Raw genomic sequence first — 26,958 nt, forward strand, 5'->3', positions numbered from 1 at the left:
CTTAAGCTGGTCCTAGCTCCAAGTAATAATGTAGAATTCACCCAGTATATCAACACACTCACATGGCTACAACAGTTTTGAAACAAAAAAGGCTAATCTAACTCTTCAATCAGTCAATCCGCCTTTTGGTCATTGTCTAAAAATGTAATTATCCATTGTGATTCTAAGAGGAATGGGCTTGCCAGATTCACTCACACACACACACTCACACACACACACACACACACACACACACACACACACATACACACACACACACCTGTATACACAAACACACAAACAAACAAATACACACACACACACTGATGTTCAGGATGTGTTCTACATTGCTGTCAGAATCATAATGCGACCAGGACGTGAGGCGGGCCTTGTATCACAGGACGACAGGGTGACTGAAGTGGCCGCCGAACAACACTCTGGGGGATTGTAAAGAAAGATATCGGACCCTTTCATGTAAACAAAGGCACACAAATTATGCTACTTTCACATGCAAGGGCATGGAAACACACTGGAACATATAGCCGAACCTGCGATACGGGCAAGGCTATATACACGTACAAGGGGATCGGTATACGTACACAAAATGGGAAAAGCGAAACTGAGAGATGGAGCACCAACTGCTGCCGCATACATCTCTATCTGTGTGTCCGCTCCATATGCATGCTATCTGGGAATTTGCAGTTTTCACAATCTAATAATCTAAGTCTAAGGACATGAACTTTTGCCTAATTCCTTTAAATAGTTATGAGTTTATGGTTGATGAGTCCCTTGAGCTTCAAGAGCTTCCTTGCTGGATAAGGGGAAGGAGTGGTGTATGCTGTCAAGGTCTCTCACTCACACACACACACACACACACACACACACACACACACAAACACACCGCACACAATGACATGTATGTGCTATGCTGTCACACTGAAAGACATTTATGAATGAGGACACATGTATGCACAGCATAAATAAAGGGCAGTTCGGGGCACTCCTTCCGTTTATGACAAGAGAACAAAGTCAAAATCGATCTATCTTTGTCTCTCAAACTTGCACACCCTGTCATATACATACACACACCTCTGAGCCTGAAACGGGGCACGAAGGATAGAAAGGGTGAGGGAAGACGACAAGGATGAGAAAGGCAGACTCGCAGATGACAGATTCTATCAATACAATCGTCATTTATGATGACGTCACATAGGTTCATGATCACTTGTTGTTAGTGTCATCTCGGCTGCGGATTTATTGCTAAAGTGGACAGGGACAGGGAGGGAGAGGAGGGCTGCGCAGTAGGAAGAGGGAGAGGTACAATGTGGGGAAGGGTCATGCCCTGTTCCTCAAAGTGGAGAGGAAAAGACGGGAGTGTGCTGCCTTCAGCTCCAGTTTGGCTGGACAATAACAAAAACAATACATGACGTGGATCTCATTCATAGAAATATGTAAGCCGGGAAAGGTGCACGCTGATCTAGAATTGTCTACCATAAAGGCAGGTTCAGGGAAATGAGCAAAATAAGTGTCAGAGTTGGCTCAACAACTGACCGTTCACTGACCCCCTCACCTGAGCCGTGGCTGTCCAATTATAGCTTAGCAACATTAACAAGGCACAGCAGGCCTGTCAAATGTTACCATGGCTGGGTTACTAACTTACTACCTGTAGTAGTAATTAACTTTGTACATCCAAGGTCATGAATTAGCATATCATTAACTACATTAGTACGTTGCCCCGTTCATGACTTGCACATCCATTGTGTAGTATTTCCCTCCTGTGTTAAAGCTGATCCTGGATACTGTCAGTTCAGGCACTTTGTTAGTTTTGCTCTTCATAGATTTGAGGAAGTTTACACCGCAGCAACCACAGACGTAAGATAGCATAACGTTTACCAAACACATTGGAGAGTCCTCATCTTAAATGTCTCTTCTCTTCTAACCATAAATGAGAGAAGAAGTGTCTCCTCATGCATCTCAAGTGACTACTTGATCGGCTCTCACTTGCTCGCTATATATGCAAATAATAATATATATGTGTACGTTGTTGTTTTTAACCAGTCTGACTGTAACAGACAGGTCCATTGTCAATGTGTTTGTGAGAGAGGGAGAACGACTAAGTGTCTGTGTGTGTGTGTGTGTGTGTGTGTGTGTGTGTGTGTGTGTGTGTGTGTGTGTGTGTGTGTGTGTGTGTGTGTGTGAGAGAGAGAGCGAGAGAGAGCCATTTGAAATAGTAAAATATTTTTGGTTCATAATGAAACTGTGTTATTACTATTTGGACTGTGGCAGTGGAGGCATTCACATTCACACTGCTAAAAGAATGTGGCCACATGTGGCCCAGACCACCTTCGAATGCGGTCCGAGTGATCGGATCTCAAATGCCTTGGGTGTGTTCACACCCGTATTTAGAGCTGTCCACTTGTGTGGATCACCCGAAACAGATGTTAATGCCAGGGCTGACCAGGGCCAAAGACTAACTAGCTCCACACTGAAATATAAGAACAATGCTGTTTCATCAACTAGTGTGGATGGGGACATGTAGCTTTAGTCTGAGTGTCTTATCAGGAGCATATTTTAAAACCCTTTTGACAGGGTTCTCTTTTTTGGAAACAATAAAATGTCAGACCAATTCATGGAGGTAATGTTAGCATCATTAACTAGCTAGCCATAGCCTGAAAACAATGCCGTAAATGATAAGCCTGACTTTGTCTACACTGATATCAAGGCCCTGGTTGTTATAAGCCTCAAGAGGTAAATCTGCCCCACTATCATTGTAAACTGCATATCTGCCATGCTAGAATGGAACAATTGACAAGCATATCAATAATAACAATAATCATGGTAGTGCAGCTTCACAAGCAGTAAATTTAGTCACATTTCCTCATTCAGCAGACGCTTTTATCCAAAGCGACTTACAAGTGACAGAACACATTCATCAAAGAATTCATGACAAGGACAAATTCAACTGGAACTGTGAGAAGATGTAAAAAAAAAGGTTATCAGACAGGGAAAGCTGTTAAAAGTCTTTGTTCCTGTTTCATTACCACAATCATTTGGCATTTAACCATTATTAGCCAATTTTAAATTGAGGGGGTGGATTACATTCATCATACATCATGTCCAGCAGGACTTGAACTGGTGATGTCTCAAGCTGTGCCACATCCAGTGCATACCAAGTCTGAGTCAGTCCTAAGTTCCCTCCTGAGACAAACGTTTTGACCTGAGGAGCTGCTGTTTGCTCCCACATCTTTCTAAAAGGAAAATTAGGACAAAGGTTGCTGGACATCCCTGCTGTCTGTTGACTAATATCTATGTTAAAGTGCATTGGCAAGAAAATTCTTCTTATTGGTGTATTTGTGAAATTGTTTGGGTGGATGCACCCATAAAGCAGAATAGTCGCTGAAATGACAGGATTCTTTCACGGTATTGTGCACTGTGTGCTTTTAGAGCTTAAACATTTAGATAGTAAGTTGATTGAGAGAAAATTAATAACAATAAAATGTTTCTCAATTTTCAATTAAAAATGTAAAAATTGCACTAGTTCCAGCTTCTCAATTTGATGACATCACATTTGTCTTTAAAAAAATTGCAACAAGCTTTTTGCACTAATTATAATCCATTTATACACCAAGTGATTTACTGATGAATCAAAAACATTATTAGCAGGTTAATCAATGATGAAAATAATCATTATTTGCAGTCCATTTTACAAAACGCCAAAGCAAGCTACTTGTAAGGGGAGGTGGAAATGAGTTAGGGTGCTATACTAGAAACAAGATTTTACTTTTGTTGCTATAACTTCTTTACCAATAAAGACGGCAACAGAAAACTGGCCTCTTAACAATATTTCTGCACAGAACCCAATCATGACACAATGTCTCGTTACACGGGCAAAAATGCCACTTAAAATAAGTGTGAATGGGAGGTAATGGCAGAAAAATGTGTTTTCAAATTTAATCAATAAAGTGTGAAACTGAGAGTCATGATGTTTACATTACATTAAAACATGTTCTCTCATCCAGACAGAGGCTGTTTTTAATACAAAGTGTAAAGAGGTGAGAACTGAAAACTTGCTTTCATGTTGCACTGCAACCTTCTGGCCGGTGTTGTTGTGATTGAAGCGTTTTCTCTTCACAACACCTTCATTGTTCACTGAAAGAAATATCTAGCCTTTAGAATTTTTTTATTGCTTATAAGATTTCCATCCATTTGGATGCTTAATAATAACCAGGTTTGAGCAATATAAACATGGTTACTGTGTGTTTAAAACACGTTCGATTTATTAGTACGATTACATAAATCTCATTCTTACTTGTTTCAATTATGTTTGACTGACAAATGTGCATCACATTAAGTTTATTAGTTGGTTTATATTAAAACTGTGTAATTAATATGGATGGAAATCTTATATGCAACTAAAATAAATTAATAAAATAAATTGTAAATATTAGGCTTATTTCGAGTGTTGAGAGAGAAAATGTGAACAGTTGTAACTGACAACTGATTTAATAGTAAAATGTTATGTGGAGTCTGTTGGCAGTAAAACAAAAAGAGGAAAAACAAAACCACTAAATACATGTAGCATACTCATTTTTGACAATTTTTTGTGGCATTTTTATCTTTTAATGGGTGGTTGGTGGAAAGAGACAGGAAAGGAGAGAGAGAGAGAGAGAGAGAGGAGAGAGAGAGAGTGACAGAGAGAGAGAGAGAGAGAGAATGGGAGAGGGAATGACATACAGCAAAGGGCTCAGGCCAGATTCGAGTCCGGGCCCCTGCAGTAAGGACTTGTGTGCCCCTGCTCAATCAACTTTTGAATCAAACTAATTTAAACTTGTTTGCCTAGAAAACTGCTAAAAATTGGAATTAGATCACTTTGTCCAACTCCTTCTTATCGAGCCACTGTACAATCACTAGATGTGAGATCTAACTCTACAATATTGCAAAAAATAATCACATTGAAAAGATCCTGCTGAAAATATAATGCTCTGCAAAATCCTGATCCTCATTGTTGTACATTAAAAAACAAGGACATTGTGGTTTAACAGAGTGCCATAGACACATAAAAGATTAACTAGTGGAGCTGAATTTGTCATCTGCATCACCCTGAGTGGGAGCCATCTTTCTTTGCAGAAATCCAACTCTTCCGCGAAAAAAGCTGCAAGACAGTAAATTGTGAAATGATTGGCCTTGAAGTTAATAATTACACCTAATTTAAAAAACAAACTGATAACCTAAAGGCTAAACTACATCAGTGTCATCTGATAAAACCAAATCAAAGGTGGGCTTTTTGAAAAACGTTAAACAATAACAATATGAAAAGCTGAATTATGGTAAACAAAGCAGGATGTCAGTGGTGTAGAGGCAATAGTGGTTAGCTATTTGTGGGCTGAACTGGAGCGTGTCACTCTTTTAATCTGTATATTCACACTGATACTGATGCACAGTTGAACATTTTCCTTCCTTTCATGCATTGATTATATTTTGCTCTTACAGAGCTTTTATATATAACTTTTTATAGCCACATGCAAACACACGCTTAAAAGACTGACAACTGCTCCTTCTGGTGTTTTAGATCAACACAGATCTTCAAAAACCAAGGCGAATCCTGGTGCAGAGGTTTCTTTAAAAACACCAACTACGTCTTTACACCAACTCAAATAAAGCTTTGTGGTAAGGTATGTTGTCTACAGAGAGTTAAACATGACTTTCAGGCAGTGTGAGCGACAACATAAACATAGCATGCTATCTTGAGACACTCCTTTCATTTATGACAACAGAACAAAGTCCGAATCTGTCCCAGTCACACACACACACACACACACACCTCTCTTTAGGAATTATATAACTTGATAAGCAATAACTCACTGACTGGTGCTGTATCAACACACTCAGTCAGACTTTACGCAGCTCATGGAGAGATGACAGGATGATTTTATTAACGTTATGTGTTTTCCTGTGACTGATTTAAATTTCCTGAGATTTTAATCCATTTGTGTACTTGTGTACTACAGCATAAAAAGATCCAACTCTCAAACAGCGCTGGATGCTCGAAAAACACAAATATATCAAACAATTATGCCCTATTGACATATCCCAACCAAATGACAGTTAATCACATTATCGCACTGAAATGTGGAGGGGATAGATGACCTTAATCCACATGCATGAGCACTGTTAGATGACCTTTTATGACATATTCAAAACAGATTATTTCTCAACCACAAATTCATCATAAGTTCTGCTACTTTAAAATAGCCATGTTACAACAGTAATGACATTTTAACCTTCAATGAACTAAGCGTCTATGATTTCATTCCAATAGATTACAACAGAAATTATAGAATCAGACCTGATAGTGACTTATATCCCTGATGTTACTTCATCATTATGGGATTATCTGTAAAGGCTCTAAGTATTCAACCTTTCTGGAGATGTGAACAAATATTTGATTTCATCTGTACTTCTGGTAAAATACAACTACTTGCCTATATGGTTCATCTGACTTTTTGGCACATCTGTCAAATATTTATCTTGTTTTAAACATATATGTTACTTTTTTTTTTTTAGCCTACAGAGCTGTTGATTTTAACCAACTTTATCATCATTGAGAATAAGAAGACATAACAGCATGACTCTGAAAACCCACACAGATGCTTTGGCAGGTTTTAGCTCATTTAATAACCAAAAACCTGTACTTTACATAACTGCCATCTATTTTCCATTCGCTGTGGGTTGATTCCCATCTTTAAAGCAGCATTTGGTTTTAGTGATGAATACACTATTAAAGTAAACCTGCTGAGACTGAATTTGCCTGAAACAGATAATCTATTGCAGTGAACTTTTCATATTGGTTCATTATTCTGTGATAATGTAGTTATGTCTGCGCTTTGAGCTGCATCACCACAATAAAGTCTGACTAAAGTAAAGGCAGGCGTAGTGGTAAGGTATTTATATATCTCAGGAAAAATACTTTCAGTGGTGGCCCAAACAAGGGCAAAAACACTCAATGATTCTTTAAGTGTTCAAAAAATTAAAAATAAACTTGTCTGAATTGTCCTATTAGACCTCTGAACTTCTAGAGCAAAAATCTTAAAACTTAAATTACTATATATATATATATATATATATACATATGTGTGTGTGTGTGTGCGTGTGTGTGTATGTACATAATATGCATAAAGATTTTTGTTTAGAAATACCAAAATAATACTGTAAGTTTTCTCTATCTGCTCACAGTATTATCAGATTATTGACATGAGGATCATACAAACTGATTAATGACTGGTCGACCACAGATGGGTGAACAACCACAGTCACTGTTGGCAGTGACAGTCTGAGCCTTGTACAAAAAACTGATAAGTTCTCCTTTCAAGTGCCATTATTAAATCACAATAAAACAACATTAGGCCAGCAGCAACCTCTGCGATAAATCAGCACTGGCCCCTGAGTGTGTCCACAATACTGCTGAGTCACAACCAAGATTTTCCAGTCAATTCAAAAACACAGACCTGCCTGAACGTTGTGCAACATTTACAAATTCCTCACAAGACATGAAAGAGGAATTTATACAATACATAGAAAGTATTGTTTATTCATACAAATCTACCCATCTAATGAAGTTACACATTAAAATAAAGTGACACACAAACAGTGTCCTAGACTCACCTGAGAAGTTGTGACCACTTTGATGGTTAAAATCTCTGCCTGGTGTTTGCATGTCAAGCTCACACTCACGCTGTGGTCTGCTGACACACTATGGACCAACATCTGACTGTGTGCCAGTTGTCAGTCCTGTGGCCGCACCCCCCACCCTCATCATCAGCCCCCCCCCACCCCCCATCTATACGCCACTGGCAGTCTGTCTCACTACAAAAAGTGTCCACCGTAACAATATATTAGGCTACATCCGGCAGACTTTCACCGCAGCTTAAAACAAGAGGAAATTTTGACAACTGAAGAAGACTCCCATTTGAATTTTTGTGTTTGGGTTCAATTGATGCTTATTTTTTGCTGAAAACAACAGAAATGATTTAATATTAGTGTCAGATTTTGTAAAGCCGTGTATTCCTTAAAAACCAGACTCGGTCTAGACGGACTTAAATAAACTTTTAAAGGTGGTTTCTAGTGTTTTACCAGCCGACCAGCAGCCGCAAACACAAACACACACACACACATACACATACACATACACATACACACACACACACACACACACACACACACACACACACACACACACACACACGCACACTCTTTATCAAACGCACCCACATAGACTCTCACAGAGCAGCGAACTGTGAACCGAGCGGAAGGTGACTGACCTGATCAATGTTTTAAGCAGACGGAGCCCACTTGCTGTTTCTGGATCTGGATCGTCTTCCTCAGCGGTGAAAAATTTGGCGTGTCAGCCGTGGACACTGTACGTGGCGTCTCGTCTCGTCGCGTCGCTTCCACCGGAGCGCAGTGTCAAAGTGGTCAGGTCTGTTTGTCGTGGAGGTTCCTGGTCATGCTGCTGTTGCTGTTACTGTTGCTGCTGCTGCTGCTGCTGCCCCTGTGGTCGGTGGGTCGGTGTCTGCCTGCCTCTCTCTCCTCCCTCCTCTCAACACAACCGCCCGGGATCCTAAGGACACACGCAGAGGCATCAAATTACCCTTTACAGCGATGATATACTTCATTTGAACTCTGTTTGGGGATTTTCTCCGTCGTTTGCGTTGTATGTTACAGCCAGGTATTAGTATTATAGGTTAGGTCGTTTGTTTTCCGTTGAACACTGAATTTTGAAATTGATTAACTTAAAGGAATAGCTCAAAGTTTTGGGAAATACACTTTGCCTATTTGTTTTCCTGCCAACAGTGCTGTGTCTATAAGCTAAGCTAGCAGGTAAAAATAAAGCTAAAGAATCCACCTCCCAGCACCACAAAAGCTCAAACCGAGATTAAAAAACTCAAATGGTGTTACGGTTTAATGACTAGTCTATTTATTGGCTATGAGCAATTGCCAGGCAACCAGTGGAGGCTCTAGCTCCCGCCAAGAAATAGAAGGTCTTAAAACAGTTAATGGTCATGTTTGCGTTTCAATATTTGTACAAATTAAATGAGATATAACATGTTAATGGTGCTTTATGTCTATTTTCTTTGCTGATGAGTGTGGCCTCATCCTCTCATGCTAAATTTAGGGCAGACTGGACTTAAGCCACTCACTAACACAAAGTGGTGTTATGAGTAGCTAGCTGGTTAGCATGCTAACTTCAGAGGAAGAAAAGTGATAGAAATAGACGCAAAACAAGAGTTAACATTGGTGTTGCTTGGGGAGTAAAGGAATGATACTGAAATGGCAACGTTTCTTCTAGACTGGTAAGTAAACAGCTTTTAATGCTAACAATGGCTACAATGCAATAGCAAAAACTTACAAATAGCCCCTTTAAGTAGTTTAAGTTTGAGGTACTGCTGGTGGGACTTTGCTATCTGCTATATATATGCTATATGTATATGTACTCAAAGCAAAGGTACATAAGTAGCTACTATCAGCTAAATGTAAAGTATTAAAAAATAAACACTCATAGTGCAGAAAAATGGCCCATTTAAGTGTTACATACTGGATTATTAATACTTGGGCATTCATGTAGCATACATGTTTTTAAGGTGAAGCCCATTTTCGCTTATTTTCTATACTGTTGGGCAGTTTAATCCGTAACAATTTTTAGCTTTTCCTTTAAGACATAATTACCTGACTGACTGCTTGTTTTGTTGGCCGATTGATTGAAGCGTTACCCCCTCTTAGTTAATTAGTAGACTAATGATGGCTAATGGGGTCATTACAGTCACATCTCTGGTATCAGTCATGTTTACACACCTGCTTTTCTCATAAAACGTGACTGAATTCACATTCATAGTGGAGAGACAATTTGGCAGATCCTGGAATTGAATAAAACAATTTATTAGTCAAGGAAATTATGAGAAACAATTTGGTCAGTGGAGGGCTGCTTGTTGATGGAATTAAATCAGAAAGATTCTTCTAAGTTGTAATCTACTGTTCAACCATTAAAACTCAGCTTACTATCACATGCAAAAATAGATGCACAACAATCATTTGCCTGCTGCATCTCTGTAGATTTTAAAACCTTAGAGTAACCCCAGCTAAACTTCACTCTATTTATAACAAGACATTGAAATCTACAGGCTATGCTTTCTACTGTGTGGGCTGGAAGCAGCCATGGTTCCTCACATTGTATTTTCAACCCACTTGTCTTGAAATCACATCTCGTAATCTAAAGATATTGGATATTTTATTTTTGTAAATATCTTTATTTAGATAAAGCAGCTTTTCTCAAGATTACAAATTAACATTCAACTTACTCAGTGGATACTTGAGATGTAAATATTGTTAGTTGTTCACTAAAGAAATGAAACTCTAAGGATGTTCAGACATGATGAGGCATAACAAGAGCCCTGCTGGTGAAATGTTCTACTTAAAACCCGACAAAATCTGGTTAGATTTGGTTTTAAACTTCCGGTAGCAAACGGGCACACGCAACAGGCAGCAGAGCAGCCTGCGGAAGAAATGTTTCCACAACCAAAATGTTCAGTCCATGAAGAAATAAATGTTCCCGTTTTTTGTCACTTGACCAGACTCTGACCGTCTGTCTGCTCAAGTGATGAAGCTCCTAAATGACACTGGATGATGGTGGGTTGGGTATGTAGGGGAAAGGATGCATTCATGGTTTTGCAGGGATTTATCAGGCCATAATATTTCATTTGCTGCAGAGACCTCTGTCATTAAATTTCATGCAGATGAATGGTTTGATCATGTTCTGTGGTCTGTTATTGGCAGTGAATGAGTCACTTTGATTGCCAGAAATAGATATTAATTAATTTATTCTGCAGGGGAAATAGTCTCCACCTTTCAAACTTCAGCAATCTTGTAAAAACCTTAAGTTTCAAGTACCTAAATACAGAAATACTAATATGCCCAGAAATGACTATGACTGTGAAGAAGAACTCAGTGTAAAAATAAAAGTGTGAAGAGATATGTGTGAAGATTCTTCTCAATTTAAAGTTACACTTATGTGTGTAGCTTTTCAACTTAGTTTTAAAACATTGAAACACAGAAAACGTGAAACCTTACTGCACATGGTTCAGAAAGTTCCCATAAAGTCTTGTGTGATCAGTTTTAAAAGCAAAATGTAAGTGGAGCTCATTTATATTACTTTCACTGTGCAGCAGGCAGCTTGATTTCATCTGTCTTTGATCTATCATAACTCGATACTGTGAACTAAGACAGCTGGCACACTTTGCTTATTTACAGACCTACACACACACACATACACACACATTCTCTTGCAGTCTCTCACATGCATAACGGTCCTCCCCACGCAGAATTTCTTTGTGCTGAACTAATAAAAATGACACCCTTGAGAATTTTGCTGTCACAAACAAAATGAAGCAATAATTTCTGACTGTTTATACATTTGGGTCCCAGTGGACTGGAGCTCTGGTATCTGAAAATGTTCATCGTCAAAGCACTTGTAAGAGTCTCCTACACTGTCATGACACAATGATTATTATAAAGTGGAACTAACATGCCATGTTTCAGGCCTATAGTATGAGAGCAATCTATTCAAAATCAGAGTGAGGTGGTGAAAATGAAACTCTTCAAATCAGCACCAGTGAAGGTGCTCGAGAGCAGGAAATGGGCCAAGAGGGCTCGAATTCCCCCTCATCCTCATATATGTTGGATGATTTAAGAACTAAATCTGGATATTATGACGTTTAAGCAGCGTAATGATTACCCTCCCTCGCTCTCAGCCTGGCTCCAGCAGGTTGGGATAAGCACCAAGATAAACAGGGTTTGGCTAGTATAGGCTCGCTTTGGTGCCTTAACCGCCCACGTCCTCGTCCCTATGAGCAGTGTGATGGAGATGTTCCCACAGATCTCAACTGACAGCTCGTCCCATGGACCAAGAACCAAGCAGAGCGTATTTCCTCTGTCTTCTCTCTACGTGTTGTGTTCAAAGTGTGTCTTAGAGTCTTTCTGTATGCGTGTGTTTCACATTATTTGTAATGGCAGAATACAGAATCTTATAAAATGTTGATAATTTAGTATTCATTTAAAATACTGCCTGATTGGTTACACCTGAAAGTGTAACTTTGTTGCAGTTTTTTGTCTGCACACAATCACTTTCACTGTTGGTCTGTTTATACAGTTAAAGAGTCATATTTCACATGTAAATGTTGTGGTTTATGTTAAAGATGTAGTGTTAGTGACAGTTTTTGAAAGCCTTCCCCCTCGCTTTATATAAACGTGTGAAATTCAAGTGGGGACATCAAATAATTTAACAGGAAACATATGAGAAGGAAGATAGAAAAGGAAGAAATAAACAGACATCTGGTGAAAACAATTGCTGTGATGTGAAGAGTAAACTAGGGTGTTTTTCATTGAATGTCATAGATGTGTGTTTGTAAATAGTGTGTATGTGTGCATGACACATGTCAAGTGTGTTGATATGCATGAGGGTTTGAGGTGGGCAGTGTATGACAATGGCTAGAGGGAGATGAGCTGCACACATGACAGAAGACACAAGTAACAATAATAATTATTATTATGATTATCAATCATCACCTTTGTAACCTTGTCTATCAACATTTTATAATTACAATAATGATAATGGGGCCTATATTGAAATCAGTGATAGTTTTCGACTCAGATATTCAGTGTATTTTAAGTGTCATAGTGCTGTCTTTTTCTAACACTTTACAACAGATACTTAAAACATCTCAAAACACAAATCTTTACAGATGAGAAACATACTCACAGTGTTTCCACGTGTATATAGTGCCATCTGCTGCTTCAGCACAGCTAGTTCAACCCATCCCTCCTGCGTAAAAGAGCACGAGACTATTTCTGAATGTTTGATTCTTGAAAATGGCTTGTTCACACCACAGAAACAGATCTGTCACAGTCTCTGGGATGGAGGGTTATTCTTGGTTTTGTAAGATATAAAGTACTCTCTCTTTTCTCTGCTGTAATATGAATGAGATATTGTAAAGTAATTCACAGATGTCTTTGTGCATCCATAAATTGTTTTGCTGCTTGGAGGAAAGGTTCAAGGTCTTGTACAGGCATCACACACCTTCCCTGCTGATGTGTCCTTGAGCAAGAACACAGAACAAACAGAGCTGGCATTGACCTAACACCTAATTCTATGGATGGAGGCAAATGAAAGGCAAATTTCTCCATTTAGCTCAATAAAGCAATACATTACATATCTGTTGTTGTAAAAGAAAAGAAAAGATCTGATGACTTAATTGGGAGCAGAACTTATGTTTTTCAGCCAGGTTTGAAACCTGGTTTGTCCTTCCAAACAGCAGTGGTGCTAAATCTGTCCCCACTTACAGTAATTGGGAGTTTAGAGTTAGGACTGATGACGGGACGGTATTCAAATCAATTTTGCATGGTCCAGAATCTTGTTAAGACATCATTTTAGTTGTACTGTACAGTTCTGTTGCAGTCTGTGGAATAATGGCATATTTATATTGATGGCATTAATTAACCTCACCATAACCACTAGCAAAACTCCCTTTTGGTTATAATGCCAAAGTACAACAGTTCTGCTAATGGGCAGATACTGAAAGACTTCTGAGACTTTGTATGCCTTTGAAGACACTTTAAGATATCAACTGGGCAGGACTAACACCTGTGGAGAGGCATAAGCCATAAGCCTCAGCTTTACTCAAAAGCTGTCAGATAGTTAATTATCCTGTAGTTACTGTTAGAGGTCTCTAACTTCTCTAACTTTCTCACTATAGTCGTGACATGCTAATTTTTAGCATCAGACGCAGCTGCTTGTATTTGTTATAATAATTAAAGTGGGACTCCAGTTATTTCACCAATTGAAATGTTTACATGAGAAAGTTTTGTTTTAAAGTGCTCGTTTACCAAAATGCAACTCAGTAATGTCTTTTCATTAGACCCTCCCTGCCGTGTAAGTACCCACACCTTTCCATGGTCCCAGTTTGTAACATGCTTTCAGCTAAAACATGGCCGTCTTGGAGCCTAACCCTGTTGACATCATCAGGGTTTTTTTCACAAACTTGACAAAGTAATTGCCCCTTTAAACAAAAGCACAGGTATCAGCATGAATCCCACTTAGTGAATCAGTGAAATGATGGACCACATCTTTATTAACTTTTATCTGTACAGAAAAAAAAAACATTAGTCACCAGATCATGCAAAGCAGTATTGCGTTACAAATAAAAACACAATACAAAACAAAGAATATACTGTACCATAAATATGGAGCCTCAAAAAAATAAATCAATCAGTCAATATATTACAAAAAATAAACTCCTGAGATGACACGTACGTACATACATACAAATACAATATGTTATAATTTACTTGCAACATAGTACTCATGATGGATAAGCAGACAGGTTGATATGCAGTATGTGTTGAGATTTTTAAAATTTTTTTTTTTACACATTTGGACTTGAAATGCAGCAACTCAACTGAAAATGACCAGTTAAGGTTCAGGGTGGGTTGATTCCAGGTTGCCTTGAATTCAGTCCTATAATACAAATAGGATTAATCACAAAAAACAACTTTTTAATATGGCATATTAATCTGAAACCCAGCATCTGGCTGCAGTAAGAAGCAACCTGGAAAGTCACCACTGAAAGGAATCTTAAAGGGAATGTAAGAATAAGGTACTTAACAGATACACAGGTCCTGTATGTATAATCATATTTATATGTATAATAGGATGACAGCGCTCAACAGTCATGTCGAGGTGTTATTGCACTACTGTCTCAATGTCTTTTTATGAGAATAATCAACAAATTACAATACTGTTGATAGATCTACACAGAGGTGAAACGGGAAATCACCAGTCACAGCAACAGACATGAGTTACTGTTTGAAATGCATTCACTTACTTTTTTAGGATTGATTTAATCAGTCTGGTACATTAGGACAAATCCCAAAGCTCACAAAACTATAAAAGTCTTGCCCTCAGTGGTTCTCCAACTCAAACAGTTGAGGTAAATGAATGGATTTCGAGCTGTAATCGACCCAGGTCTGCACAACTAACAAACGTAGCTGTGAATTGAAAACATGTTCACAATAAGGCTACAACATCTAGAGAGAGATAGTGAGAGAGAGAGAGAGAAAGAGAGAGAGAGAGAGAGAGAGAGCGAGAGAGGCAACGGAGGGCAAAACTCAACACTGATCGTCTTTCTGCTCCTGAAGTCACACTGAACCACTTGGAGGAGCCATGCATATCAACAGAACACAGATGAACATACACATATTTCCAACTCCCTCACACAACAATGAACTTGTAGCTTGTAGACACAAAAAAGGGGCAGCAATGACGACCTCATGGACTTACACAGGAACAGATCCTTAAAGATGTAGTTTTTTTTATTCTTCTTTTACTCACGTACTTTCACTTACTGACAAAAAATCATTCACAGTGGGGGGTAGAGGGGGGGGGGGGACCATCAAATGTCAAATATCTGATCATCTTTTAAAATGTGTATAAATCCAGCCACTGAGTGAAAGAGTCATGTCACTGATAAAAGCTAATTGAAAAGTGCTACTGGATTTATTTAAAATATTGGCTTATCTCCCTTTATAGTTATATCTTAATCTTTATTTTCTGTATTTAAAGTGTATGTACATTAATTATGTAGTCTTGAATATAATACTTTTCATATACTTTCATATATTTCAGAAAGTGTGCTCTGGGAAAAATAAATATGTTTTAATTCTATTCTATCTATTCTCTTCTACATCAATGACGTAACTCCTTCAGTCCAATTAATCTGACACAGCATCATTCGCTGAACATCCTACCCAGCAGGCCTCACTGTTACTCACACAGAGGAGCTGAAAGTGAAGGAGAAGAGGGACCGGGAAGGAGGGAATACAGTACAGTTAACACACAAAGTTTAATCTCAGACTGGTTCACATATAATGTCAATCAAGTCATCACTGGCCAAAGGTAAAAGGGGGGCCAGAATCAGTAACGGGCTGACTACGGTCGTCCTGTGTCTAGTCAGAGAAAAGGCTGGCGAAGGACTTTCGGAGGTTGCGAATGGTCTCTGCCTTTGCCTCGTCTTGGCCGTCGCCTCCGGAGCTTGAAACACCGCGGAAGAAAGAAGAGTCGCTGAAAGCGTTGAAGGCATTGGTCAGGGACTGGGACTTACTGGGAAGTGGAAGGACAGGAAAGAGAAAGGGAGGAGAACAAGGGAGTGAGGAGGGGAAGGGATGATGGGATAAAAGAGGTATAAAGGAAGGGAAAAGGGGTGTGTGAATATTAACAGAGTTAGTGAGGGGGGTAAGTGAGGAGCAAAGACAGACTGGGAGATGTCTAAGAGGGCACATACACAATAACAGTCCTTGAGAAACATTACAAATAAATAATTTCAGCTGGACTGGACTGTCACATAAGACATCTTAGAACATAAGTTTTATTAATAATTTAATTGTTGTGGATGATGTCATCGATTTACGTCATCAAAATGTGGGATTAAATTATCTCTCTACAGCAGAAGAATGATTGTTTTTGTATCCTAAACAAAGTATGGCCCATTGAAATGCATGTCTTTGCATTATCAACAGTGCGTTGATAATATGGCTCTTACTTCAGCAGAGGATGGCTCTTTTGCTGGGATGCTGGCTGTTCTTCCACAGGGGCCTGGGCCTCAGCAGGGGCCGCAGCTGCTTCAGCTGGGGCAGACTCAGGGTTTGGAGAGGGAGAGGCCGGCTTGGCCTGGGGATGAGCCTTAGCTGGAGACTGGACATTAGGCGGGGACTGGCTGGCTTTGGCTGGGGACTGAACCTGCACTGGGGCAGGGGCAGGGGCAGGGGCAGGGGCAGGGGCAGGGGCTGAGGCTGAGGCAGTATCTGAGGTCGGAGCAGGTGCTGGGGCTGGGGCAGTGGGCTGGGGTTTGGGTGAAGCTTTGGGAAGAGGTGGGGTTTGTGGCTTTGGCTGGAGCTGTGGTTTTGAATTCCTGCGCATAGGAGGGATGGGCTTTGCAGGTGGTGTGGGTTTAGGGGGCAGCTCTTTTGGTTTACCAGGAGCTGGGGATGGGGAGCCCTGAGGCTGGGGCTTGGGCTGCTCTGTTGTAGGAGCAGAAGCTGAGGGAGCGGGAGAGGCTGGGGCTGGGGCTGCGGCCGAGGTTGGAGGGGAGCCTGGAGCTGTGCCTGCTGCTGCTGCTGCTGCTGCTGCTGCAACTGCTTTGGTCGGAGGAGAGGCTGGAGCTGCCACGGCTGCTGCTGCTTTAGCTGGGGATGATGGTGAAGCTTTGGCTGGGGCTGGGGCGGCAGCAGAATCCGGGGCTGACTTTGCGATGGATGGGGCTCTCGTCATCGGGGGAGGCCTCGGAACTGGAGGTTTTGTGACTGAGGCAGCTTTCTGAACTGGGCTTGGCTTATGAGTCTGAGCTGGTTTCTGAGCTGGACCTGGACTAGGTTTCTGGGCCTGGCCAGGCTTTGATACTGGTTCAGATGCTTTCTTAGCTGATGACTCTGATGATGGGTCCACACTCTGTGATTTCACTGGTGCACCTAAAAGATGGAGATAACATAGTTAGTTTATCGTTCAAAACCTAAGGATCACATAGAGGTAAGAAAAGCAAAAAAAAAAAAGCAAAGGAAAAAGAAATAAAATAAATAAGCATCATCATTTTATAAATTTAGCACCTGTTGTCTTAGTGCAGCAGTTAGAAGACCAGGCGTCTGTAACACTCACCAAAGACCAAAGCAGAACGTGATACAGATAATGAGCTAGTGTCTAAACATGCCCATTCACAGAATGACCTCTCACATTCATAAAAACCCTAACCAACGCATCTGTCAAGAACAGACTAGGGAAAAGCAGGCTCTAAATGTTTGGACTGCAATGACCAGCAGAGGGCAACAGATCGACAGTTAGGAGAAGGTGCGGCGACTCGCCAGTCATGCCAAGTGACCGTTAGGAGGTAGTGTGGTGATAAAAAAGAATAAGGCAGTGAGTGGAGAGGAAAAAGCAGGAGATGAGAATGAATGAAAGTAAACAACCAAAGGAGAGATGATACAACCAAAAGAGGATATTGGCATAAAACAGCTCAGTGACTCAAACACAGGCACAGCAAAGCAACCTCTCATGCAGCACAAAAGAAACAAGTGATTGTACATGCTGAGTAGGAAATGAAGAGGCAGGGATGAGTTTCCAATGGCTGATAATTCACTTTCCTGGATGCAGGATTATGGTTGAGTATGTAAATAATATGTTAAAGCCTCTTTAAAAAGGTTTCTTAGAGGACAGCTTGGAAAGCGTATATTCATTTATGTTTATTTAGATTTTAATGACTATTATATTCATGATCATGCATGATCATGTGATATGACCATTACAAAACTTCATCCCAGGCATTCTCAGTGAGTCACTTCTGTCAGGCAGCTAAATGTCCATGAGTCTTACGTTTTATCAGTTTCTCATTAAGCATCCCAATAGTTGCTTGGGACTCACGACGCATAAAAATCAAAGAAAATACCATTTGTACAAACATAATTTGTGAAGGGTGACACAGTAACAATTTGCTTGGATGCAAACCCTGAATTACACATTCTTTTAGTTTGCTTGGAGTTAGTTTGCCTGTCTCTGCTTTATTATATATTGTATCTATGTTCATTATATTTGTTGACTGCTATTACACTGGATGACTGTTTTATGTGAAGAGGCAGTTAAGCAATGCAAGTCAAAAAACTGGTTAAGTCTTTAACCTGTGTTTACACTAAACAATATCTCTTCTCTCATGAATCAGGAAAGACTGAGATTAAAAGATATGATGATAGTTGTAGCTGAATGATGTATGAGCATCAAATAACAGTAATTCAATAGTCTGCATCCAAGCAAATAAGAAATGATCGTGCAGAGAAAAAAAAAGATGTTTCTTTTCTTCGAAAGTTTTCATTAAACACGTGACCAGGTTTTGTAATTGCCAGGAATAAAATGTATTGTGTACCGTGTAAAGCCACTTTTGTCTTGTCTCAGGTATTATAACACAGAACAACGAGAGCTCATTTACAACCAAAGACAACACCAAGCAGTTATTCACAAAACCTTCAGATCTTGCAAAGGGGTCTTTGTTGCTTGACGAAAGGAAGTCAGTTTGTTTACCATGAACTGATTTGCGCAATAAGAATGTACAGGGTTTAAAAAGGATTCAAAAGCCAAGCATTAACCACAGAAACTGAACTGAGCTGAGCTGAGCCTTAATTTACACAATGATTATGAGGAGCAAATTTAAGGTGTTATATTTCTCTCCACTTAAGAATGCATAAAAACAAGCTGAACATCCATCTATAAATAAGCTCGTTTGCCACTATCCAACCATTTTTCACAGTTTTAAATGATTATCTTTGAAAGGCCGGATCTGATTTGCACATGTCAACACTGTAGGCACATGATAATCTCTAACATTTCCTGTAAAACATAGAAAGCTGGCATTCCTAGAACAACCAGCACAAACATATTAAACACCACACATAGTACTGGCATTCGCACACATCCATGCAAAACGAAACCCCATAATGAACGACCATGCAAACACACACTCACTGACAAACAGCGTGACTCCACTAATAATGGCTTTGTTAATTTACCGTATTATGCGCAGTTTTACCAGAGCTTTTAGTCGGAACATTTAAGTTTTAACACATCAGCCCTGAGCACAAACATCTCCATGCTAACACAGAAGCTATGACTGCAGTTAAACTCAACACGCTGGTTAAGTGCATTATACTATACAGTTGATTGTGGTTAGTTCAAGTCACAAGTTGAAGACAGATAAAGCTAGTAGACCCAGACTACTGCAGCGATCTTCACTCTCAACTCCACACATGATACCAGAGCATCAGTTTGTGGCAATAATAATGAATATTGTTCCCTTCAAGGATCAGAGATCAGGTTGCGTGAAATACAAACTGATCTTCCTCTTCAAGGAATACACATGGTCTTTTTCTTGCCAGGAGATAAATGAGAGGATCAAACTCACTCTCATGTCTGTACAGAAAATGTGAAGCTACAATCAGCAGCCGATTAGCTTAGCTTAGCATAAAGACTGGAAACAGGGGTAAACAATCTGGCTTCATTCAAAGGTGACAAAATTTGCCTATCCAGCACCTGTAAAGCTCACATATTAACATGTTTTATCTTCATCTTTTTAGTTTGTACAAAAACTGAAGTGTAGAAAAATTACATATTGTGGTTTTAAGAAAGGGTCATGTGCCACACTTGTCATACAAGTGAGGTTGCGAGGCAACCAGTTGTATTATTATATCCATGAAACATGTTGTTTTTAGACTTGTGCCAGGTGTGCCAGGCTAGCTGTTTCCCTCTGTTTCTAGCCTTTATGTTAAGATAAGCTGACCAGATGCTGGCTGCAGCTTTACATTTACTGTACAGCCACAAGAGTGGTGTCAGTCTCCTCGCCTAACTCTTGGCAAGAAATGAGTAAGTACTTTTCCCAGAATATCAAACTATTGCCCATGTATGGCTAAACCTGCTAGAGCATCATGTTCATAACACCTGTGATGGTAATCTGGGATATGGGGTTTCTCTGTATTTACAGTATGTTTTTTAACAGAATGTCAGAGTCAAAATCCTACATAGCTCAACAGACTGAAAACCACCACATATTCATCCCTCAGATTCTTCAAGTTAATTAATGGTGAACTTTTCCCACTGAGTTTTCCCTCTAATGACAGTGCAGAAAAACGTTACATTTTTCAAACACTGCATACATAATTTCAGTGAGATCTCTTAAGATGTCTGAGAGTGAACTGTCCCACGACTGATTCAGAGTGTTTCCTAGACATGCTTTGGCCCTCCAGCGGCAACACTTGTATTACAATGGAGAACAGTGTTTAGACAACCTTGAGGTTGAGGGCGCTGGCCTGACGTCCTGTTTGGATCTGCCAGTCCTTCCTTAAGGGCAGCACTCTGGGATAGAGTGAGGGGGCGGGGGAAAGACAGAAAGAAAGAAAAACAAAGAAGAGAGTGGGAAAGAAAGGCAATAAGAGGGTTTTGGAATCAGCAGTGAACTGTGAAAGGCTACGACTAAATTCTTTTCCCTTAGGGATTAACAGCTTCAAATCTTCCTAAGCAATACCTCCAAGAGAACCAGCATGAATTTATTCTCAGGGAGAACTGCAGGAAATGATGTGTGAGCATGTGTTATTGTTAATATTTATTTGAAGTTGCCCAATATGTATACACAGACTACAACTGGCCATGCTTCCTACAGCTTCTACCTGCTGGGGCTGCACAGTCGTTGGCTTGTGGCCTTGAGGGGAGCGAGCAGGTGAGCGGGAAGCACTGGATGACCTGACAGCCACTGTTTGGTTCATCTTAGTGATCACCACCTCTGAGATGAGCTGGCGGTCCTCTGCCTGGTGATCACCAATCAACTGCATGGATGAACCCACAACCTGGACAGAGAGGGCACAGACAATATAGTATATAAGAAAATGTGTGTTTTGTTCATTGGAAACATGCTTGGCTGAGATGTTCATGAATCTGACTGGATAACAAAGTCAAGAAAAAACAAGAGAGGTGAAACGGCACCACGGTCAGTACTACTGGTGTGGTAGTAGCTAATAACAGGGCTTATAGGACTTTTCACTTTGAAAAGATTTCAGTTTATCTAGGCAAAGCCACTGTTTCATTTTTCTGGATGCTGTCAGTGTTGTTACAACACATATGGTAATGTTTTAATATATTTAAACATATGGTAATTTCTGATGTCAAATTGTCATGCATTGTATTGCTAGATGCTTCTCTTACTTCATCCCACCTCACATGAGCAGTCTAATACACTAACAAACAAGTGTGTGTACGCCCTTCAATGCACACTCACATTCACATACACACTGACAGCCTGTTTCTGCATAAAACATGGGAATCATCTTTACTTCCAGCACCCAAATCTCTTATCATCGGACAACAATGAAAGAGTTTTCTAATTTAAGGAGCAATCAACATCCATGTAAATATATTGCCACTCAACGGTTTTACTAAAAAAGTGAAACAATTTTCAGAAGAGGTGACTCATGGGAGACATGTTTTTCAAATCTTTCCCACTGAGAATCTCATCTACCTTCCATCATATATTTGGTCTTGACAGTCAGGCTACGTGGGATGTTTAGAAATGCGGCTTGGTTACAGCAGTGACTGGGTGTTTATGCTAGTGTGGCTCCTGTATCATCTCCTTCTGCTCCCTCTGTTTGCTTCACTGGCAGCTCATCTACAGTACAGTTACAGTAGCAGTTATCTGTGTGTTTTGAACTTCTACTTTCATGAATACTCGCCATCTTGCATCGGCACCACTGAATTTGTTTGCCCGCTTTTACTGCCGGCCCTTGATCAAGTGTAGGCTTGTTTATTGACTTTCAAACGAAGCAAACTGTCTTTAACCATATGTGGAGTATTGCTGTCTCCATTTTGGTCCAGCTACTCATTGCCAGTTACCAGAATTTTGACAAAAATCGACCCAGCTTTTTCCATGGATGAGGGGGCTGAGTTGATCTACACCACCAAGTGGCTCTGTAATTACTGCCAAAATGCATTGAGCGAAGAGCAGTGAAAAGCGGCTCCCTCTATAGCACTCCAGCTTGTGTCTTACAAACCCTGGTTTGTCAAGATGCTCCCTGAGCTGGCAGAAATATTGGCCACTCAATCCTGTGGCCAAATTAGCCCCTGCTCCAGATCCTGAGTTTCCCAGTTCTCCACTTTCTTCCACTTCCTGCCTTCCTTCCTTTCAATAGCTTACTGCTCACTTACTTGTAGGCTAGCTTTCCCCTGCCTCCTCACCTTTTAGTCCTGTGCCCTTGTGCCCTTTGGATATCTCTCTGATTGCCCTTCTGCAAACCATCCCTCTGCATGTCCTCTCAACCTCTACAGTCTTGTTCCCTGGTGCATTGAAGGAAAGTGCCCGGATGCAAGTATATTTTCATTGGTTCACACGGCTCATTCTCTGGTCATCCCTCCACCCAACACTGTGGTTCTTCAACTGCCCAGCGACTCCACTGAGCCTGTCTCTGTTTCTAATATTGACCCTACCTCTGGCTGAGCCTAAGCTAATTATCTGAGCCTGACTTTCTCTCTCTCTCAATCTGAGCGTGAACCTCAGCCTGCGCATGAACTCGGTCTGTGTCTGTTACAGTTTGTCCCATTCATCATCCAAAGTTTTATTGAACTTGCTTCCTCACTGACCAGGAACTCCTCCTGGCTGCTGTCACTGAAGCCCAGCTCTATGTTACAGCCTTGAGCAATGAGATTACCTGTCCACTCACTTCTTTGGATTTAACTCTAATAATTTAACTCTGCCAGCTGTGTCATGGTGTCTGCCTTTCGGTCCTGCTCTCTGTTGCCTACTGCTGCAACTGAGAAAAGGTGGGTAGATGCTCTCGCACTGCACAGTGACATTTTCACAATCTTGCGGTCGTACGCTGTGCCAGTCTTTGTCGATGCAATCTCCTACTTGCCTACTCACCTCGCCCACTCTTTGTGTTTTCAGTGCCGATGGCTGGGAGTATTTAGACCTTTTTCATACTGAGACATAACCACTAAATGTCACAGTTTTCAATTTTTAGGCAACATATTATTACAGCAAAGTATATTCTTACATTAATGTGTAATTTACAGCCATTGTGGTCATGACATCAAGACTAAAGACTTTGAAACATGAAACCAATATGCTGAAAAATATTGGAAAGTGAAAGACTAATGCAGAGACAGGGAAGCTGAAAAGACCCAGACAGAGCAGCTTGTTGAGCGAGACGGATAAACAAACACACATACTGAGAAAGGTGGTAAGTATAGAATAGAGAGAATATCCATACTTACCCTTCAAGTATCAAGCTCATAATGTGTATTCAGGTTAGGTTCAATCAGTTTATTCCCAGGCCCTTGCAGTGCAAATTAGGCCAGACAGGCTAAATTTAAGACTCAAAGACCTTATTAGTACTCTTATGAATCACAACTCCCACAGGCTGATGTCAACATAGTGAAATATTTCAAACAACAGGCAGGAGTCAATAAATGTAGAGATAATACAGCATGGAAGCTGCAAATACTGTGACTGTTTGATTTATTGCCTTGTCAACTGTTTCTTCAATATCTTTTCAACTTCCTACCCACCCACCCTCCCTTCCTCCCTCCCTCGCATCTTTGTTTTTTTCTCACCTCAGTGATGTAGTCATTACCATCCTTGCCACAGATGGCTTTGACGGCACAGATATCCAGGCCTCCAAAGATCTCTGAGCAGGTATCAACCCACAGCTTATACCTGTCACAAAGAGAAGCAGACATGACATCTTGACTGGACCTGGCCTCATAAAATTTATAATCTGCTCATAGAAAACTACAAAAATGTACATAAGCTACGATGTATTTTCTTGCAGACATGAAAATGGCACTTTGCTGCATGAAACAGACCTAGTGATGAAAACAGAACCTTGCCTTACACCATCTTCTTTCGCTTGTAAGTACATTTTGTTCTTGTTCACAACTTTGTCCATAATATTGACTTAATCACCTCAGCACAGTATGCTAGTGCAAATGTTGCTCCTCAGGGTGTTTAACCTGACAGTAAACCTGTTACAGAACCTCTCTAGCTCCAGGCTGGGTCGATAAAGGTGCTGCTGCTATCTCGTTTCGCTGTGTGTATGGAAAACTGTATAAAATCTAATTAAGGCCAAACAGACAAATCAATATTGACCTGAAGGATGCAACTGTAAGTTCCTAATTTTCTCCACAGTGTCAGATTCAGGAGACAACTTTTAAGCTCACATTTGGAAGTTTTAAAGTATATGTAATGTACTGTACTCTGTTACTAGCTGTCACAGATTAAATAAGTCTTGCTGATATTAATGTATTTTTGTTGGTTTTGCATAGTGGGAGATACTTCCTCATTCTGTCAGGACTTATGGTGGCAGTGTTTGGTTTGGAAAGATCAAGCATTAACAAATTGAGCTAAAAAACTGTTTGACAAATCATACACTGTAAAGGAAAATAACTATGTTGGCGCTGTTCCATATACTTCAAATTAGTATTTATGCATCCATTTAGCGCTCCATACAGATGTTGGTGCGGCAACTGCAGTACACACAATCATACTCATACATTTTGACTTGTTATAGCAGAAGAAGCAGAGGTGTAGTGTGTAACATTGCGATGGCTCTGTCACACGTGTATGTCAGAAATTACACCTGTTTTTCCTGCTTTGACAGGCCAAGACGCACTCTTTGAAAAGGGTCTTTAATCCAGATTTTAGCCTTGAGCACAGCGGTTCAATGCGAAAACATTAAATATCCTTAGCCTCCTAAGGAAGAACCTGTATCATCACAAGCCCAACTCACAGCAACTCAATTTGCTGTCTTTCTGTGTGCAGAAAGACAAATACACACATTAAAAATAAATGCACAGTGCATTGTTAACCCACTAAGAATATCAACTCATTTCCAAACATCTGTGTGTTTACCCATGTGAACTGCTTTCAGCTGAATAAATCTGCTGTGCGAGTACAATGTGACTAACTGTGACATAACACAAGAGATATGTGTGATACCAGGGCGGCCTGAGCATCACTAATGTGGAAGCGGTGCTCACTTGTCAGTCATGGCTACTTGTTCCAACATGGCAGATCCGGTGTTGCTCTTCCAATTACCAGAGATGGATGTTCGCCTGGAAGAAGAACAGGAAATTGTGCATTAAATTAATGCAGACATCCTTCACTTGCAGAAATTATAAAAACAAGAAATTAAAGGAAGATAGAACTAGACAACCTTGAAGCAGTGTTATAAGCCTGTGTAGTCAGGCAACAAGCGCAGATGCAGGTTATAAGGCTGATTAGCATCCTGAAAAATAGGCCAGCTACCAAATGGTCTTTGTTTTACAGCGAGCTCATAGGTTTACACACAACAAATACAGGTTTACAAACAACAAAAAGCCTGCAAATAAAAGCGGACTGGCATGCTAATCTGCAGGCTTTACATTTCAGATTGTTAAATTTATGCTCTATTAAAGCAGATCTCTGTGCACATGAACATGTACAATATACAGTATGAAGAAAAAAAAAAGTCTTCCCTGAATCCGACTAACAAGCAAGAACACACTCACATGTATGCTTTGTAGTCAGTGCCGATTTTCTGGACCCTGATGTCGTACTTGGCGTCTACAAATGGCTCTGTAGTGCAGTAGGTCTGAGTGATGGCCACCACACTTGCAATGTCCTGGAAGTCACTCACATTGTCCACTTTGACCTACAGAGGAATATGAATAGTACATGTAGACACACTGTTTATTTAAATTTAAATTAAATGATGTAATTCTAGCTTTGGACAAAAACAAATTACATACTGCAATTATTTTCCGTAACAATACGAAAGAAAAAAGAAAAAGGATTTCATCTTATTTCCGTGTTTTGTTGTCTTGCTGAGAGATAAATGAGATGCCACTCTATTGTATGTAAGTTAAATATGAAGCCAGAAGACAGTTAGCTTAACACTTAGCTTAGCATAAGGACATGGTAAATAGTTGGCTTGGCTATGTCCAAAGGTAAAAAAAAATCTTCCTACCAGCATCTCTAAAGCTCACCGATAAACACATTCTGCCCTGTTGGTTTGATATGTAGAAAAACCAAAGTGGAAAAAGAAAAAGAAAAAGAAAAACATTTTGTTTTATTTGGACAGTGCTAGGCAAGCTGTTTCCCCCTGCTTCCAGTCTTTTTGCTAAACTAAGCTAATCTCCTGCTGGCTCTAGCTTCATACTTTCCTCCACAGATATAAATAAATAGATAGATAATTTATTTATACCCTGGGGGAAATTCACGTATGACAGTGGTGTCAATCTCGTCTAACTGTCTGCAAGAAAAAAATTATATTTATAAAATATTTATAAAATAGTATTCCCCAAAATGTCAGACTATTTCATCT

General features: G+C 40.1%; 2 protein-coding genes across 2 annotated transcripts in view; both read right to left on the reverse strand.

Moving 5' to 3' along the window:
• pparg (peroxisome proliferator activated receptor gamma) overlaps positions 1-7,716 on the reverse strand; it is a 34,448-nt gene extending 26,732 nt beyond the window's left edge. Inside the window, exon 1 of the mRNA XM_022748373.1 lies at positions 7,642-7,716. Within this exon, the coding sequence (XP_022604094.1) occupies positions 7,642-7,693 (52 nt within the window). The 5' untranslated portion in view covers positions 7,694-7,716. The remainder of the gene's footprint in view (positions 1-7,641) is intronic.
• A 6,432-nt stretch (positions 7,717-14,148) lies between these two features.
• The window catches only part of syn2 (synapsin II), a 75,992-nt gene continuing 63,182 nt past the window's right edge, over positions 14,149-26,958 (reverse strand). The window contains exons 7-13 of the mRNA XM_022748230.1: positions 26,144-26,286; positions 25,634-25,708; positions 24,209-24,311; positions 21,277-21,453; positions 20,899-20,965; positions 16,623-17,547; positions 14,149-16,183 (exon numbers count right to left, since the gene is read on the reverse strand). Of these exons, the coding sequence (XP_022603951.1) occupies positions 16,030-16,183; positions 16,623-17,547; positions 20,899-20,965; positions 21,277-21,453; positions 24,209-24,311; positions 25,634-25,708; positions 26,144-26,286 (1,644 nt within the window). The 3' untranslated portion in view covers positions 14,149-16,029. The remainder of the gene's footprint in view (positions 16,184-16,622; positions 17,548-20,898; positions 20,966-21,276; positions 21,454-24,208; positions 24,312-25,633; positions 25,709-26,143; positions 26,287-26,958) is intronic.

Source organism: Seriola dumerili, unplaced genomic scaffold, assembly GCF_002260705.1.
Source record: "Seriola dumerili isolate Sdu_G_001 unplaced genomic scaffold, Sdu_1.0 BDQW01000121.1, whole genome shotgun sequence".
Classification (NCBI taxonomy): domain Eukaryota; kingdom Metazoa; phylum Chordata; class Actinopteri; order Carangiformes; family Carangidae; genus Seriola; species Seriola dumerili.